General features: G+C 50.3%; 2 protein-coding genes across 2 annotated transcripts in view; one reads left to right on the top strand and one right to left on the bottom strand.

Annotated features, from left to right (window-relative positions):
* LOC144485243 (NACHT, LRR and PYD domains-containing protein 3-like) overlaps positions 1 to 16,574 on the top strand; it is a 259,102-nt gene that overhangs the window by 106,596 nt on the left and 135,932 nt on the right. The gene's annotated exons all lie outside the window — the stretch shown is intronic.
* Positions 8,633 to 16,574, bottom strand: part of LOC144485240 (NACHT, LRR and PYD domains-containing protein 3-like) — a 38,157-nt gene continuing 30,215 nt past the window's right edge. The window contains exons 4-5 of the mRNA XM_078203456.1: positions 14,451 to 14,618; positions 8,633 to 8,902 (exon numbers count right to left, since the gene is read on the bottom strand). Of these exons, the coding sequence (XP_078059582.1) occupies positions 8,815 to 8,902; positions 14,451 to 14,618 (256 nt within the window). The 3' untranslated portion in view covers positions 8,633 to 8,814. The remainder of the gene's footprint in view (positions 8,903 to 14,450; positions 14,619 to 16,574) is intronic.

Here is a 16,574-nt window from a genome sequence, read left to right as displayed (position 1 = left end):
AGCATTCCAATGATTCACATTTAGCATTTAACTAATTAACCAATAAGCATTTAATTGTAAATAACTACAGTTATACAGATGATAAAATTAGGAATATCCATTACAATTACAGAGCAGCAACATTAACCCTTTCTCTTCCAAGACTCGATAACACAGATCATGTCACATACTGAGCAGTATTCAGTTAAAACTAGCACAGAGCAGACAACACAATAAAGTTAGTTTAAATTGCAATAATAGATGATATGAATAGTTTGTTCTGAAAAAATGATATTAATTTGAAAGTGATTAATTCATAGTCTTTGAAGAATTTCCCCGGTTCAATGTGAAGCTTTTAATGGTGTAGAATATCTACCCACTTTTCAGCACCGGCATCTGCAACTGTCGATGGATGAAAAGCAACAATCTGACAAACACCAGGTAATATCTGTCACGGTAAAATAAACAGTTTGATAAATAATGGCAATATCTGACATCATGCATCTGTCCTGAGATCTTTGGGATAATCCAAAATAAATCATACATTCAGAAATTAAATAAAGCTGAGGTGAGTGTGCAGGAACAGAGTGAAATTGTGAATTCTAGCTTTCTATGCTATAGCTCTGCATCTGCTCAGTGAGATATAAGGAACAAGGAAAGAGGAAACTGCATTTCCGAGGCTCCGATCATGTGCAATCCTGCGCCAGTGTTCCTTTGTTGCTTTCGTTCGAGGGATGTCGGTTTCAGAGGAAATGTTATCACTTTTGTCCAACTTAAATGTTATTTGGTTACAGGGCGCTGCGATTTCATTAACCGCTGCAATGCGTGGGTTTGTTGCTTGATAGTGGTTTGTGATGTGCGTTTCTATGGGTTTATGGCTGCGTGTTGAGAGTATTTAAGAGAGATTCTGTGTTTCTCTCTGTGTCAGTACGTGGATAAGAGTGTACAATTGTCTTTGTTTGTGAGTGTGTGGGTGTCAGTTTGTGCCTGTGTGTCTGGAAATAGGTGCAGGTGTGTTATCTTGGAAACAGGAATTACAGAGTGCAGCAGAGTTTACCCACTCCCATTCTGAATGGGATTAGTGTCTGATAACTGCACCAAATGTACACATTACAGTCTGAGATCATCCCCAACTACAATCTCCAGACAATATCTCCCATAGGGAATGAGGGAACAGAGTTCATGTACAGTGTCTGGTGATAAAAGGGTTAATTCACCAGCCGGGGTTCCTGCTGCAAACTCCAATCCCTGTCAATATTGTTCAATATTCACGCTGCAGGAACCGGTTCCCAGATGCAGACATGGGACTTACTGAACTTGTCTGAGGCTCACAGAGAGCAGCGCCTGCAGTAGCTGTGAGCCGCCAGCAGGTGGTGGCATTGTGTCACTTTAATCACCAGATAGTGAAAGAGGTTTTGAGGAGAGGCTGGTGGAGCCTTTAATTCATTCACAGAGACAGAGAGGAAACTCTGACAAGATTGACCAATCTGCCCCCTGCTGGGTACTGTCAGAATCACACACACACTGTTCTCTCTCTGGAGAATGATCTCTGCTGCTCCATTTTGAAAGGAGGTTGAAGACTCTGTTGCTGAGAACACTGACAACACATTGCTGCTTAAACAATGGTTTGCAGCAATCTTTCCTTCAATGTGGAGACTAAAACTACAACCGTTTTCCAGCTGGGAAACCAGGTAAGCAGGGAAATCAGTGCCAGGCTGGAGGGGCTGATGGAATAGGGAGGGAGAGGGGCAGGAATGAAGGGTTTGGAAGGAGCTGTCGAAGATCTTCACAATTCAGGATTTCACTGTAACCGGTGGAGCAGCAATGTTTATAGATTGAAATGTTCACACTGTCACTTCCAGTCCCGGTCTGGATCCCTGCAGCGACTCCAGCTGTCTCTTCCTGGGAGGAAACCGGAGCACCGTGCACAGTTCCGGCCTCCCTATCCCCTCGGTTAGACCACACTCGGAGCACCGTGCACAGTTCCGGCCTCCCTATCCCCTCGGTTAGACCACACTCGGAGCACCGTGCACAGTTCCGGTCTCCCTATCCCCTGGGTTAGACCCACACTCGGAGCACCGTGCACAGTTCCCGTCTCCCTATCCCTCGGTTAGACCACACTCGGAGCACCGGGCACAGTTCCAGTCTCCCTATCCCCTCTTTTAGACCACACTTGGAGCACCGTGCACAGTTCCGGCCTCCCTATCCCCTCGGTTAGACTACACTCGGAGCACCGTGCACAGTTCCCGTCTCCCTATCCCCTCGGTTAGACCACACTCGGAGCACCGTGCACAGTTCCGGTCTTCCTCATCCCCTCGGTTAGACCACACTCGGAGCACCGTGCCCAGTTCCCGTCTCCCTCTCCCTCTGTTAGACCACACTCGGAGCACCGTGCACAGTTCCCGTCTCCCTATCCCCTCGGTTAGACCCACACTCGGAGCACCGTGCACAGTTCCGGCCTCCCTATCCCCTCGGTTAGACCCACACTCGGAGCACCGTGCACAGTTCCGGCCTCCCTATCCCCTCGGTTAGACCACACTCGGAGCACCGTGCACAGTTCCCGTCTCCCTATCCCCTCGGTTAGACCCACACTCGGAGCACCGTGCACAGTTCCGGCCTCCCTATCCCCTCGGTTAGACCCACACTCAGGAGCACCGTGCACAGTTCCGGCCTCCCTATCCCCTCGGTTAGACCACACTCGGAGCACCGTGCACAGTTCCGGTCTCCCTATCCCCTCGGTTAGAACACACTCGGAGCACCGTGCACAGTTCCGGCCTCCCTATCCCCTCGGTTAGACCCACACTCGGAGCACCGTGCACAGTTCCGGCCTCCCTATCCCCTCGGTTAGACCACACTCGGAGCACCGTGCACAGTTCCCATCTCGGTATCCCCTCGGTTAGACCACACCCGGAGCACCGTGCACAGTTCCGGCCTCCCTATCCCCTCGGTTAGACCACACTCGGAGCACCGTGCACAGTTCCCGTCTCCCTATCCCCTCTTTTAGACCACACTTGGAGCACCGTGCACAGTTCCGGCCTCCCTATCCCCTCGGTTAGACCCACACTCGGAGCACCGTGCACAGTTCCGGTCTCCCTATCCCCTCGGTTAGACCACACTCGGAGCACCGTGCACAGTTCCGGTCTTCCTCATCCCCTCGGTTAGACCACACTCGGAGCACCGTGCCCAGTTCCCGTCTCCCTCTCCCTCAGTTAGACCACACTCGGAGCACCGTGCACAGTTCCCGTCTCCCTATCCCCTCGGTTAGACCCACACTCGGAGCACCGTGCACAGTTCCGGCCTCCCTATCCCCTCGGTTAGACCCACACTCGGAGCACCGTGCACAGTTCCGGCTTCCCTATCCCCTCGGTTAGACCACACTCGGAGCACCGTGCACAGTTCCCGTCTCCCTATCCCCTCGGTTAGACCACACTCGGAGCACCGTGCACAGTTCCGGTCTCCCTATCCCCTCGGTTAGACCACACTCGGAGCACCGTGCACAGTTCCGCTCTCCCTATCCCCTCGGTTAGACCCACACTCGGAGCACCGTGCCCAGTTCCCGTCCCCCTCGGTTAGACCACACTCGGAGCACCGTGCCCAGTTCCCGTCTCCCTCGGTTAGACCACACTCGGAGCACCGTGCCCAGTTCCCGTCTCCCTCTCCCTCGGTTAGACCACACACAGAGCACCGTGCACAGTTCCCATCTCGGTATCCCCTCGGTTAGACCACACTCGGAGCACCGTGCACAGTTCCGGTCTCCCTATCCCCTCGGTTAGACCACACTCGGAGCACCGTGCCCAGTTCCCGTCTCCCTCGGTTAGACCACACTCGGAGCACCGTGCACAGTTCCCGTCTCCCTATCCCCTCGGTTAGGCCCACACTCGGAGCACCGTGCACAGTTCCCGTCTCCCTATCCCCTCGGTTAGACCACACTCGGAGCACCATGCACAGTTCCGGTCTCCCTATCCCCTCGGTTAGACCCACACTCGGAGCACCGTGCACAGTTCCCCTCTCCCTATCCCCTCGGTTAGACCACACTCGGAGCACCATGCACAGTTCCGATCTCCCTATCCCCTCGGTTAGACCCACACTCGGAGCACCGCGCACAGTTCCAGTCTCCCTATCCCCTCGGTTAGACCACACTCGGAGCACCGCGCTCAGGTAGGGACCCACCTCAGATAGGGGACCATTTCCAGCGGCGAGCAGAACACGGGGCGACGGCAGATTTTGCGATACACCCCATTGGTCAAATCGCTCTCGCTCAGGTCCACCCAGTTGATGACGAACTCCGTGCCGTCCCACGCGAAGCGGAAACGTTTCTGTTCAAGCTTGTAGGATTCTTCAATCTCTGAGGCGAGGGGCTGAGGGAGGAGGAGGGAGGGGGAGGGAAAACAGAGGCACGCACAGATTAAATAAAAGGAACCCACTCCCATGCCTCTGCCGCCATCGAGCGCGCAAGAATGTGCAAAGTCGGGGCACGAATCAGCCATTCCGCCCCTCCACCTCTACTATCCCATTTGATAAGATCAGTTTGTTCTCTCCACCCTCCTCCCCGCCATTACTCCTTGACCTCCCCCTCCCCTCCCATCCATCCTCCTCTGCCCCTCCGTCCCCGCTGCTCTCTGTGGGGGAATGAATCCCGCAGACTAATCACTCGCTGAGCGAGTCTTCCTCATCTCCCTCTTCAATGAGATCGGAGAGTCGCTCCTCCGTGCAGCTTTTGACATCCTGAGTAGGATAGGCGTGTCAAACTCCTTGGTAGGCCGAGATTGAAGCCTAGTCCCTGTGTATCACAACTCACACAGGGATGGAGTGGGGCCTAATTCCTTAATAGGCCCAGTTTGAAGCCTCAGCCTTGAGGGACACTGAGGAGGTACTCTTTCTCTCTGGGCTCCCCGGCACAGTACAGCCGCTCCAGTTGGTGCTGGGCCAGCTCCGGCAGGCTGATCCACTTGGCGGGGCGGCGTCGGAGCAGCTGCCAGTGGTAGGGGAAGCGGGTGTGGTGACGAGGGCAGCTTGGACCCAGCTCGCACTTGCCCAGCAAGTGTGGCTGGCAGATGTCCGAGTGCCAACACTGGTGGACGTGGAGGCGGGGCGGGCCGGGCCGTCCGAGGACCCCCGCGGGCAGCGCTCGGAGGGGGGCAGGGGGGGAGCAGGGGAGGGGACAGGTACGGGGTGGAGTCATCTGGTTCGACCGGGCTTGAGAGAGGGGGACAGGGAGAGAGTAGAGGGGGGAGAGGGAGAGAGACGGGGGGGGGGGGGGGAAGAGAGAGAGGCGGGGGGTGGGGAGAGAGAGAGAGACGGGGGGGTGGGGAGAGAGAGGCGGGGGGGTGGGGAGAGAGAGAGGCGGGGGGGTGGGGAGAGAGAGAGAGAGGCGGGGGGGTGGGGAGAGAGGCGGGGGGGTGGGGAGAGAGGCGGGGGGTGGGGGGAGAGACGGGGGGAGAGAGAGACGGGGGTGGGGGAGAGAGAGACGGGGGGTGGGGGAGAGAGACGGGTGGTGGGGGAGAGACGGGGGGGTGGGGGGAGAGAGACGGGGGGTGGGGGGAGAGAGACGGGGGGGTGGGGGGAGAGAGACGGGGGAGTGGGGGGAGAGAGACGGGGGAGAGAGACGGGGGGGTGGGGGGAGAGAGAGACGGGGGGTGGGGGAGAGAGAGAGACAGGGGGTGGGGGGAGAGAGACGGGGGGGTGGGGGGAGAGAGACGGGGGGGTGGGGGGAGAGAGACGGGGGGGTGGGGGGAGAGAGACGGGGGGTGGGGGGAGAGAGACGGGGGGGTGGGGGGAGAGAGACGGGGGGGGTGGGGGGAGAGAGACGGGGGGGGTGCGGGGAGAGATGGGGGGGTGGGGGGAGAGAGACGGGGGGGTGGGGGGAGAGAGACGGGGGGGTGGGGGGAGAGAGACGGGGGGGTGGGGGGAGAGAGACGGGGGGGTGGGGGGAGAGAGACGGGGGGGTGGGGGGAGAGAGACGGGGGGGTTGGAAACTTGTCAGCTGTGATTAAATGGTGGAGGAGACTCGATGAGCAGAATAGCTGAATTCTGCTCCTGTATCTTATGGTCTTTTCAGTTTCACGCTCACTGTTAGCTACAGTATTTACACTAGTTCCCCCGCTCTTTATTAGCTTGTGTCCGTATTAGTTTCAGCATTCCAATGATTCACAATTAGCATTTAACTAATTAACCAATAAGCATTTAATTGTAAATATCTACAGTTATACAGATGATAAAATTAGGAATATTCATTACAATTACAGAGCAGCAGCATTAACCCTTTCTCTTCCAAGACTCAATAACACAGATCATGTCACATCCTGAGCAGTATTCAGTTAAAACTAGCACAGAGCAGACAACACAATAAAGTTAGTTTAAATTGCAATAATAGATGATATGAACAGTTTGTTCTGAAGAAATGATACTGATTTGAAAGTGATTAATTCATAGTCTTTGAAGAATTTCCCCGATTCAATGTGAAGCTTTTAATGGTGTAGAATATCTACCCACTTTTCAGCGCCGGCATCTGCAACTGTCGATGGATGAAAAGCAACAATCTGACAAACACCAGGTAATATCTGTCACGGTAAAATAAACAGTTTGATAAATAATGGGAATATCTGACATCGTGCATCTGTCCTGAGATCTTTGGGATAATCCAAAATAAATCATACATTCAGAAATTAAATAAAGCTGAGGTGAGTGTGCAGGAACAGAGTGAAATTGTGAATTCTAGCTTTCTATGCTCTCCCTCTGTATCTGCTCAGTGAGATATAAGGAACAAGGAAAGAGGGAACAGCATTTCCGAGGCTCCGATCCTGTGCAATCCTGCGCCAGTGTTCCTGTGTTGCTTTCGTTCCAGGGATGTCAGTTTCAGAGGAAATGTTATCACTGTTGTCCAACTTAAATCATTTGGTTGTGGGGTGCTGAGAATTCATTCACCGCTGTAATGCATGGGTTTGTGATGTGTGTTTCTGTGGGTGTATGGCTGCGTGTTATGTGTATTTCAGAGAGATTCTGTGTTTCTCTCTGTAAGTCTCTGTGTCTCAGTACGGGTTAGGTTGATTGGCCAGGTTCAAAATTGCCCCTGAGAGTCCTGAGATGCGTAGGTTAGCGGGATTAGTGGGTAAATATGTGGGGGTAGGGTCTGGGTGGGATTGTGGTCGGTGCAGACTTGATGGGCCGAATGGCCTCCTTCTGCATTGTAGGGTTTCTATGATTTCTATGATGAGTGTGGAAGTGTCTGGGTTTGTATGTGTGTGTTTGTGAGAGTATGTATCTCTGTGCCCGTGAGCATGTGTGAGAGTTTGTCAGTGTGTGAATGAGTGTGTGGGTGTCAGTTTGTGTGTGTGTGTCTGGAGGGATGTGTGTAGGATGCACAGATGCGTGTATGTGTATGATTATGTGTCGTTTTCCATGATTGTGCCTCTCTGTGTGTTGCTCTGTGTGTCTCTCTGTGAGCGTGTGTGTGAGATTGTGATTGTGTGTTTTTGTGTGGGAATGTCAGTGTGTCTGTGTGATTGAGATTATAAATCAGAAACACATTCCACCTTTGGATTGGAATCACTTTAATCAACCTGTGCATTCGGGATTGTAACAGTTCCAGAAACAATTGCAGTAACATTTACCGTGTGTGTGTGTTGTGGGTTAAGGAATGGAAACCCTGCTTCACCAGAGTCAACACTGAAACTGTCCCAGATAAATATGTGGGAACTTTTGTTGAGGTTGATAATTGGCAGGGTAAACGGGGGGCGAGAGTGGAATGAGAGAATTTGGATTCCAACTGAGCTGCTCTCTGTATCACCAAAACCTGTGGAATTGGAAAGCAAGAGTTGCAAAAGGGGAATAGTTTGTTTGGAAATTATTTTCTGTTCGAACACGGACAAAATGTGATTGAAGGTTGTAATTGTGTCTCAAAATGTTTGTGTTTCCAATTTTCAGAGAACCAGTCTGTGAGATTGAGACAATTATCTTGGAAACGTTAAAAGAACCGTTTGCAAGATCCCCTGTGTAAGATTAAACACTGAATGTCTGACACAGGAATTACAGAGTGCAGCAGAGTTTACCCACTCCCATTCTGAATGGGATCAGTGTCTGATAACTGCACCAAATGTACACATTACAGTCTGAGATCATCCCCAACTACAACCTCCAGACAATATCTCCCATAGGGAATGAGGGAACAGAGTTCATGTACAGTGTCTGGTGATAAAAGGGTTAATTCACCAGCCGGGGTTCCTGCTGCAAACTCCAATCCCTGTCAATATTGTTCAATATTCACGCTGCAGAAACCGGTTCCCAGATGCAGACATGGGACTTACTGAACTTGTCTGAGGCTCACAGAGAGCAGCGCCTGCAGTAGCTGTGAGCCGCCAGCAGGTGGTGGCATTGTGTCACTTTAATCACCAGATAGTGAAAGAGGTTTTGAGGAGAGGCTGGTGGAGCCTTTAATTCATTCACAGAGACAGAGAGGAAACTCTGACAAGATTGACCAATCTGCCCCCTGCTGGGTACTGTCAGAATCACACACACACTGTTCTCTCTCTGGAGAATGATCTCTGCTGCTCCATTTTGAAAGGAGGTTGAAGACTCTGTTGCTGAGAACACTGACAACACATTGCTGCTTAAACACTGGTTTGCAGCAATCTTTCCTTCAATGTGGAGACTAAAACTACAACCGTTTTCCAGCTGGGAAACCAGGTAAGCAGGGAAATCAGTGCCAGGCTGGAGGGGCTGATGGAATAGGGAGGGAGAGGGGCAGGAATGAAGGGTTTGGAAGGAGCTGTCGAAGATCTTCACAATTCAGGATTTCACTGTAACCGGTGGAGCAGCAATGTTTATAGATTGAAATGTTCACACTGTCACTTCCAGTCCCGGTCTGGATTCCTGCAGCGACTTCAGCTGTCTCTCTCCATTTGGACTGAACTGATTTCCCCGCAGCCTGAAACAGATTAAAGATGAAACAGGAATTAAACAGATTGAACAACAGAGTAAATAACAGGAGACTGGAGTTAATGGGACAAATCTTCTGGTCTCTGGATCGCCAGAGGCCAGACACACATCCGAAGATGAACATCGGGACCCTGTGGATGTCCTGACGCACTGATCTACCTGGGAATTGTCCCAGAGGTATTAACTACTATTGGGGAACTCCCCTGCTGCAGTTAGAGTCAGATACTTGGGACAGATCCACAAAGTTTACCTGGATAGTTACTCAGGTAATGTTAGACAGCTCACCACCTGGGCTAATACCTGAATAGCACACCCGAGTCCCCCAATCACTTCCCACTGATCCCCATACTCCACCTCCCACAATCTGACTAGACCCACTCATAGAGTCACAGAGGTTTACAGCATGGAAACAGGCCCTTTGGCCCAACTTGTCCATGCCACCCTTTTGTTTTTAAAACCCCTAAGCTAATCCCAATTGCCTGCATTTGGCCCATCCCCCTCTATACCCATCGTACCCATGTAAATGTCTAAATGCTTTTTAAAAGATGAAATTGTACCCGCCTCTACTACGACCTCTGGCAGCTCGTTCCAGACACTGAAAAAACTGCCCCTCTGGATACTTTTGTATCTCTCCCCTCTCACCTGAAACCTATGCCCTCTAGTTTTAGACTCCCCTACCTTTGGGAAAAGATATTGACTATCTTGCTGATCTAAGCCCCTCATTATTTTATAGACCTCTAGAAGGTCACCCCTCAAACTCCTTCGCTCCAAGGAAAAAAGTCCCAGTCTATTCAGCCTCTCCTTATAACTCAATCCATCAAGTCCCAGTAGCATCCTAGTAAATCTTTTCTGCATTCTTTCTAGTTTAATAATATCCTTTCTATAATAGGGTGACCAGAATTGCACATAGTATTCCAAATGTGGCCTCACCAATGTCTTGTACAACTTTAACAAGACGTCCCAACTCCTGTATCCTGACTGATGAAACCAAGCATGCTGAATGCCTTCTTCACCACTCTGTCCACCTGTGACTCCACTTTCAAGGAGCTATGAACATGCACCCCAAGATATTTTAATTCTGTAATTCTCCCCAACGCCCTACCATTAACTGAGTAAGTCCTGCCCTGGTTCAATCTACCAAAATGCATTACCTCTCATTTGTCTAAATTAAACTCCATTTGCCATTCGTCAGCCCACTGGCCCAATTGATCAAGACCCCGTTGCAATTTGAGATAACTTTCTTCACTGTCACTATGCCACCAATCTTGGTGTCATGTGCAAACTTACTAACCATGCCTCCTATATTCTCATCCAAATCATTAATATAAATGACAAATAACAGTGGACCCAGCACTGATCCCTGAGGCACACCGCTGGTCACAGGTCTCCAGTTTGAAAAACAACTCTCTACAACCACCCTCTGGCTTCTGTCAAGAAGCCAATTTTGTATCCATGTAGATACCTCACCCTGGATGCCGTGAGAATTAACTTTATGCAACAACCTACCATGTGGTACCTTGTTAAAGGCCTTGCTAAAGTCCATGTAGACAACATCAACTGCACTGCCCTCATCTACCTTCTTGGTTACCCCTTCAAAAAACTCAATCCAATTTGTGATACATGATTTTCCACTCACAAAGCCATGCTGACTGTCCTGAATCAGTCCTTGCATCTCTAATGCCTGTAGATCCTGCCCCTCAAAATACCTTCCAACAATTTACCCACCACAGATGTGAGGCTCACTGGCCTGTAGTTCCCAGGCTTTTCCCTGCAGCCCTTTTTAAACAAAGGCACAACATTTGCCACCCTCCAATCTTCAGGCACCTCACCCGTGACTATCGATGATTCAAATTTACTCCCTAGTCTCCCACAATGTCCTGGGATATATCTCATCAGGTTCCACAGATTTATCTACCTTGATGCACTTTAAGACTTCCAGCACCTCCTTCTCTGTAATATGTACACTCCTCAAGACATCAATATTTATTTCCCCAAGTTCCCGAACATCCATGCTTTTCTCAAAAGTAAATACTGATGAGGAATCTTCATTTAGGATCTCACCCATCTCTTGTGGATCCGCACATAGATAACCTTGTTGATCCTTAAGAGGCCCTACTCTCTCCCTTGTTACTCTTTTGCCCTTTATGTATTTGTAGAAGCTCTTTGGATTCTCCTTTGCCTTATCTGCCAAAACAATTTTGTGTCCCCTTTTTGCCCTCCTGATTTCTCTCTTAACTCTACTCCTACACCCCCTGTACTCTTCAAGAGATTCACTTGATCCCAGCTGCCTATGCATGTCATGTACCTCTTTATTCCTCTTGACCAGGGCCTCAATATCCCTCATCCAGGGTTCCCGACTTCTGCCAGCCTTGCCCTTCACTCTCAGAGGAATGTGTTCACCCTGAGCCCTGGTTAACACACTTTTGAAAGCGTGCCACTTACCAGACGTCCCTCTTCCTTCCCACAGACTCCCCCAATTAACGTTTGAAAGTTCCGGCCTGATACCATCAAAATTGGCCTTGTCCCAGTTAAGAATATTAACTTTTGGGCCAGACCTATCATTCTCCATAGTTATCTTAAAACTAATAGAATTATGGTCACTGGTCCCAAAGTGATCCCTCACTCACACTTCTGTCACCTGCCCTTCCTTATTTCCCAAGAGGAGGTCAGGTTTTGCCCCCTCTCTAGTCGGGCCATCCACAGACTGAATGAGAAATTCCTCCTGAATACACTCAACAAATTTCTCTCCATCCAACCCTCTAATACTATGGCTGTCCCAGTCGATGTTGGGAAAATTAAAATCTCCGACTATTACAACCCTATTTTTCTTGGAGCTATCTGTAATCTCCTTACATATTTGCTCCTCAATTCCCCGCTGACTATTTGGGGGCCTATAGTACAACCCGATCAAAGTGATTTCCCCCTTCTTATTTCTCAGTTCTCCCCATATAGACTCAGTGGCCGAACCCTCGGATATATCTTCTCTCAGTACGGCCGTGATCCTTTCCCTAATCAAAAGTGCAACTCCCCCTCCTCTCTTACCTCCTGTTCTATCTTTCCGATAGCATCTGTACCCTGGAACATTGAGCTGCCAGTCCTGTCCCTCCCTTAGCCATGTTTCAGTAATTGCTATAATATCCCAGTCCCACGTACCCATCAATGCCCTGAGTTCATCTGCCTTGCCCGTCAGGCCTCTTGCATTGAAATAAATGAAGTTTAATCTGGACTTCCCTTGCTCTCTGTCTTGCTTCTGTCTGATCTGTCTGGTACTAGGATTACTGACACTGCCTTTACTAATTAATGCGCTCTCTTTAACTTCCGTGCTGTCCTCAAACTTCTCTTCTGTCTCCCGACTGCTTTGGATCCCACCCCCCGGCCAACCTCGTTTAAACCCTCCCGAGCTGCTCGAGCAAATCTCCCCGCCAGGATGTTAGTCCCCCTCCAGTTCAAATGTAACCCATCCTTCTTGAACAGATCAGCCCTTCCCCAGAAAAGATCCCAATGATCCAAAAATCTAAATCCCTGCCCCCTGCACCAGCTCTCAAGCCAGTCATTCATCTGCCTAATCCTCCTATTCCTACTCTCACTAGCACGTGGCACCGATAGTAGTCCTGAAATTACTACCTTCGAGGTCCTACACGTTAGCCTTCTGCCTAACTCTCTGTATTCACATTTCAGGACCTCATCCCTTTTCCTACCTATGTCGTTGGTACCAATATGTACAACGACCTCTGGCTGCTCACCCTCCCCCTTAAGAATGTCCTGCAATCGCTCAGAGACGTCCTTGACCCTGGCACCAGGGAGGCAACACACCATCCTGGAGTCTCGATTGCGGCCACAGAAACGCCTGTCTGTGCCTCTAACTAGCGAGTCCCCTATTACTACTGCTCGCTTGCTCTTTGCCCGACCCTGTCCCACAGCAGAACCAGCTGTGGTGTCACAGGCCTGGCTGCTGCTGGTATCTCCCCCTGACAGGCTATCACTCCCGTAAATCATCTCTCCCTCCCCTCCAGCCCGACTACCTCCCACTAGCCCTTGAACAAATCTGACTAAACCTCCCAACTTGGCCTCATCCGTCCCAACCTCTCCTGACCTGACACAGAAACATGGAAGATAGGAGCAGGAGGCGGCCATTTGGTCCTTTAAGCCGACTCCACCATCCATCACAATCATGGCTGATCGTCCAACTCAAAAGCCTAATCCTGCTTTCTCCCCATAACCTTTGATCCTGTTCGCCCCAAGTGCTATATGCAGCCGCCTCTTGAATACATTCTTGACTATATCTCTGACTTAAACTGATTACTCAAGAAGCAACCCCAACCCACTACTCTCCAAAGCTAGAAACCAAACCCAACCCCCAGCCACGCAACCAAATCTAACTGGACACCCAACAACATTACCAACTCCCAGCCACCATCCAAACTGCTGATTAACCCTCCAACCCAACACAACACAACTCGACCACCCTCCAGACACCCAGAACGAATCCTTGAACCTCTCCTCAGCTCCCTGACTAACCACTCATCCAGCGACACACCAACCCATTCACTCCCACAATCAACTAACACTTATGGAGCTCCCCGGGGTCACTGTGCTGTAAATAAGGTGTGCTCGCTCTACCGCGACTCCATTCTGCTCTGATGGAGCTCCCCGGGGTCACTGTGCTGTAAATAGGGTGTGTGCTCTCTCTTCCCCGACTCTGCTCTGCTCTGATGGAGCTCCCCGGGGTCACTGTGCTGTAAATAGGGTGTGTGCTCTCTCTTCCCCGACTCTGCTCTGATGGAGCTCCCCGGGGTCACTGTGCTGTAAATAGGGTGTGTGCTCTCTCTTCCCCAGCTCTGCTCTGCTATGATGGAGCTCCCCGGGGTCACTGTGCTGTAAATAGGGTGTGTGCTGTCTCTTCCCCGACTCTTGTCTGCTCTGATGGAGCTCCCCGGGGTCACTGTGCTGTAAATAGGGTGTGTGTTCTCTCTTCCCCAGCTCTGCTCTGCTGTGATGGAGCTCCCCGGGGTCACTGTGCTGTAAATAGGGTGTGTGCTCTCTCTTCCCCGACTCTTGTCTGCAGTGATGGAGCTCCCCGGGGTCACTGTGCTGTAAATAGGGTGTGTGCTGTCTCTTCCCCGACTCTTGTCTGCTCTGATGGAGCTCCCAGGGGTCACTGTGCTGTAAATAGGGTGTGTGCTCTCTCTTCCCTGACTCTGCTCTGATGGAGCTCCCCGGGGTCACTGTGCTGTAAATAGGGTGTGTGCTCTCTCTTCCTCGACTCTAGTCTGCTGTGATGGAGCTCCCCGGGGTCACTGTGCTGTAAATAGGGTGTGTGCTGTCTCTTCCCCGACTCTTGTCTGCTCTGATGGAGCTCCCAGGGTCGCAGTGCCGAAGATCCTGGGAGAAATATGCAGCAGTTTCAAGTTGGGAGAATTTTTAAACATACCGGCAATCTGCTTACCATTGCTGCTGCTTGGAAGATTCAGACCCATTTATATTTTAAATCCATTTAAATTTTAATTGTTACACTAAAAATTAACACAAACACTCACCGGATCTCCTCCAGACTCCTGCAGGTCAGTATGAGGCGGCGGAGAGCAGGGACAGATTGATCTGTGAAGGAGTTTGTTTCCAGGTTCAGAATCCTCAGTGACTGTTTTGTACTGAGAGCGGAGGCGAGATCCTCAGCACAAGAATCTGTGAGAGCGTTCTCATACAGACTGGAGACCAGAGAGAGGAATAACAGGAATCAGGCTCAATCCCCAGTGTTTTAAATAATACTGTTAATAACAATAATAATGTATTGTATCAGACATTCCAAAAACACAACTTGCATTTCTGTAGAATGAGGAAATACTCAATGCTGAAAATGAAATATAAATAAACTGGAAATGCTCAGCAGGTTCGCTAAATACATGTGAAGAGAGAAACAGGGGTAAAGTTTGAGCTTCCATTGGAACTGGGAACGGGCAGTGAATTGACAGGTTTGAAGTGACAGCGGTGGGTGGCTGGGGAAGAAACAAAGAAAGGACAATCTGGAATTACAGGAGTGATTAAATGATAAAAGTGATGATGGGACAGGACCATAATCACAGGATCCCCATGTCCTTACTCGGAGTGGCTCGGGAGGGACATGGGATGGTCAGTGGTTTGGGAATACAGTTTGTGGTGAGGTTGAAGATAATGGCTGTGATTTTACCAGAAGCTCTGAAGTCCCAACATGGGGATTGGAAATGGGTGGTGTGTCCGTGTGGGCAGGATAGGCAGAGTTATGAAGGTGATATTGTCAGAGGGGGACAATTAACGGCTGGCAGGCAGGGGGAGCTGCCCACTGAGGCAGCCCGGGCACGGGGCAGTCCCGGTTCAGGCAATGCTGGCACCATCTCCAAAGGCAGCCAGCAGGACTTTCAAACAGCAGCTCTGGAGGGAGCAGCGAGGGAGCTCTGCTTACTGAATGAAGGACTGAAATGTCAGAAAGCAGAGCAAGAGCAGAGCAAGGAGCCCCTCCCTCCCTGGAGGGGCTCCTCCCGGCTGCTCAGGCTCAGAGGGAGGTCCTGTTCCCTCAGGATGGGAGGAGATTATCCCATCGGTACAAGCCAGTCTGGATGGAGCTTGCTGGGAGGTGAGCAGGTTTCAGACCCGTGGTTACAGAGTGGAAAAGGATCAATGTCCTGATGTGTTCTGCCACGGTGAGTGCAGCACAGCCTGATATGTGAATAAGGATGAGGGGGAAATTGTGGAAAGAACATCTCCACCCAGACACTGGCAATGCAAAGGACTTGCAGAATCTCACTGGCTGTCCTGTCTGGAGACAATACACATCTCTGTAACCTGTGCTTAATGCTGCCTTCTCTCACATTATCTGTCTCTTTAAGACCTGGTTGGCTGTAGGGATTCGCATTCTAATCAGTATTCTGGAACTTGATTTTGTGTCTCTGTGTCCTGTTTGAGAGCAGATTTCCACTCCATCTGACGAAGGAGCAGCGCTCCGAAAGCTAATGGTATTTGCTACCAAATAAACCTGTTGGACTTTAACCTGGTGTTAAAACTCTTACAATGCAAAGGCAGCAGCATTGACTGTCAGAGACATGTCCGTTAGGCTGCCACCAGCATAGGCTCGAGCAGGGCTGACCAACATATTCACTGGGCAAACACACGTCAATGTTTTTCTCACTCAAGCGGCCGATGAGTAAATTTCAGAATGATAAAGTTTGGCACCGCAGAAATTTCAATTAAAAACTAAACTGAGATATGAAAAGAAACAACTTGCTGAGCACAATAATGAGTAATAAATAAAGATGATTATTAGAGTTTAATCCTCATCAATCACAAATTGTTTCTCTCCCACATTTGCTGCAGATCGGCTCAAAAACCTATCAGCAGCAAACATGGGAAAGAAACGGGATGTGATTGGAGGAGCAGCTCCATGCAGATTCTTCCATTCAAACTGAACTGTGTGACTGAGATTCTGGAAACTCGCTCCGGGGGCCGCATTGAGGGGCTTCGAGGGTCACATTCGCCCCTTGGTCCACACGTTGGACAACCCTGGGCTACTGCATGTGTTTGATGGGTGAGTAACAGTTTGTGTGTTTGGAAAGAGAGCAAACATCATCAGGGAATGAGTGAAGAGTGGAGACATCCAGGTCTTGCCATCCTTACGCCAATGGAAGATGGAG

This window comes from Mustelus asterias, unplaced genomic scaffold (genome assembly GCF_964213995.1).
Source record: "Mustelus asterias unplaced genomic scaffold, sMusAst1.hap1.1 HAP1_SCAFFOLD_176, whole genome shotgun sequence".
Taxonomy (NCBI): Eukaryota; Metazoa; Chordata; class Chondrichthyes; order Carcharhiniformes; family Triakidae; genus Mustelus; species Mustelus asterias.
This window is presented reverse-complemented; position numbering and strand designations above follow the sequence as displayed.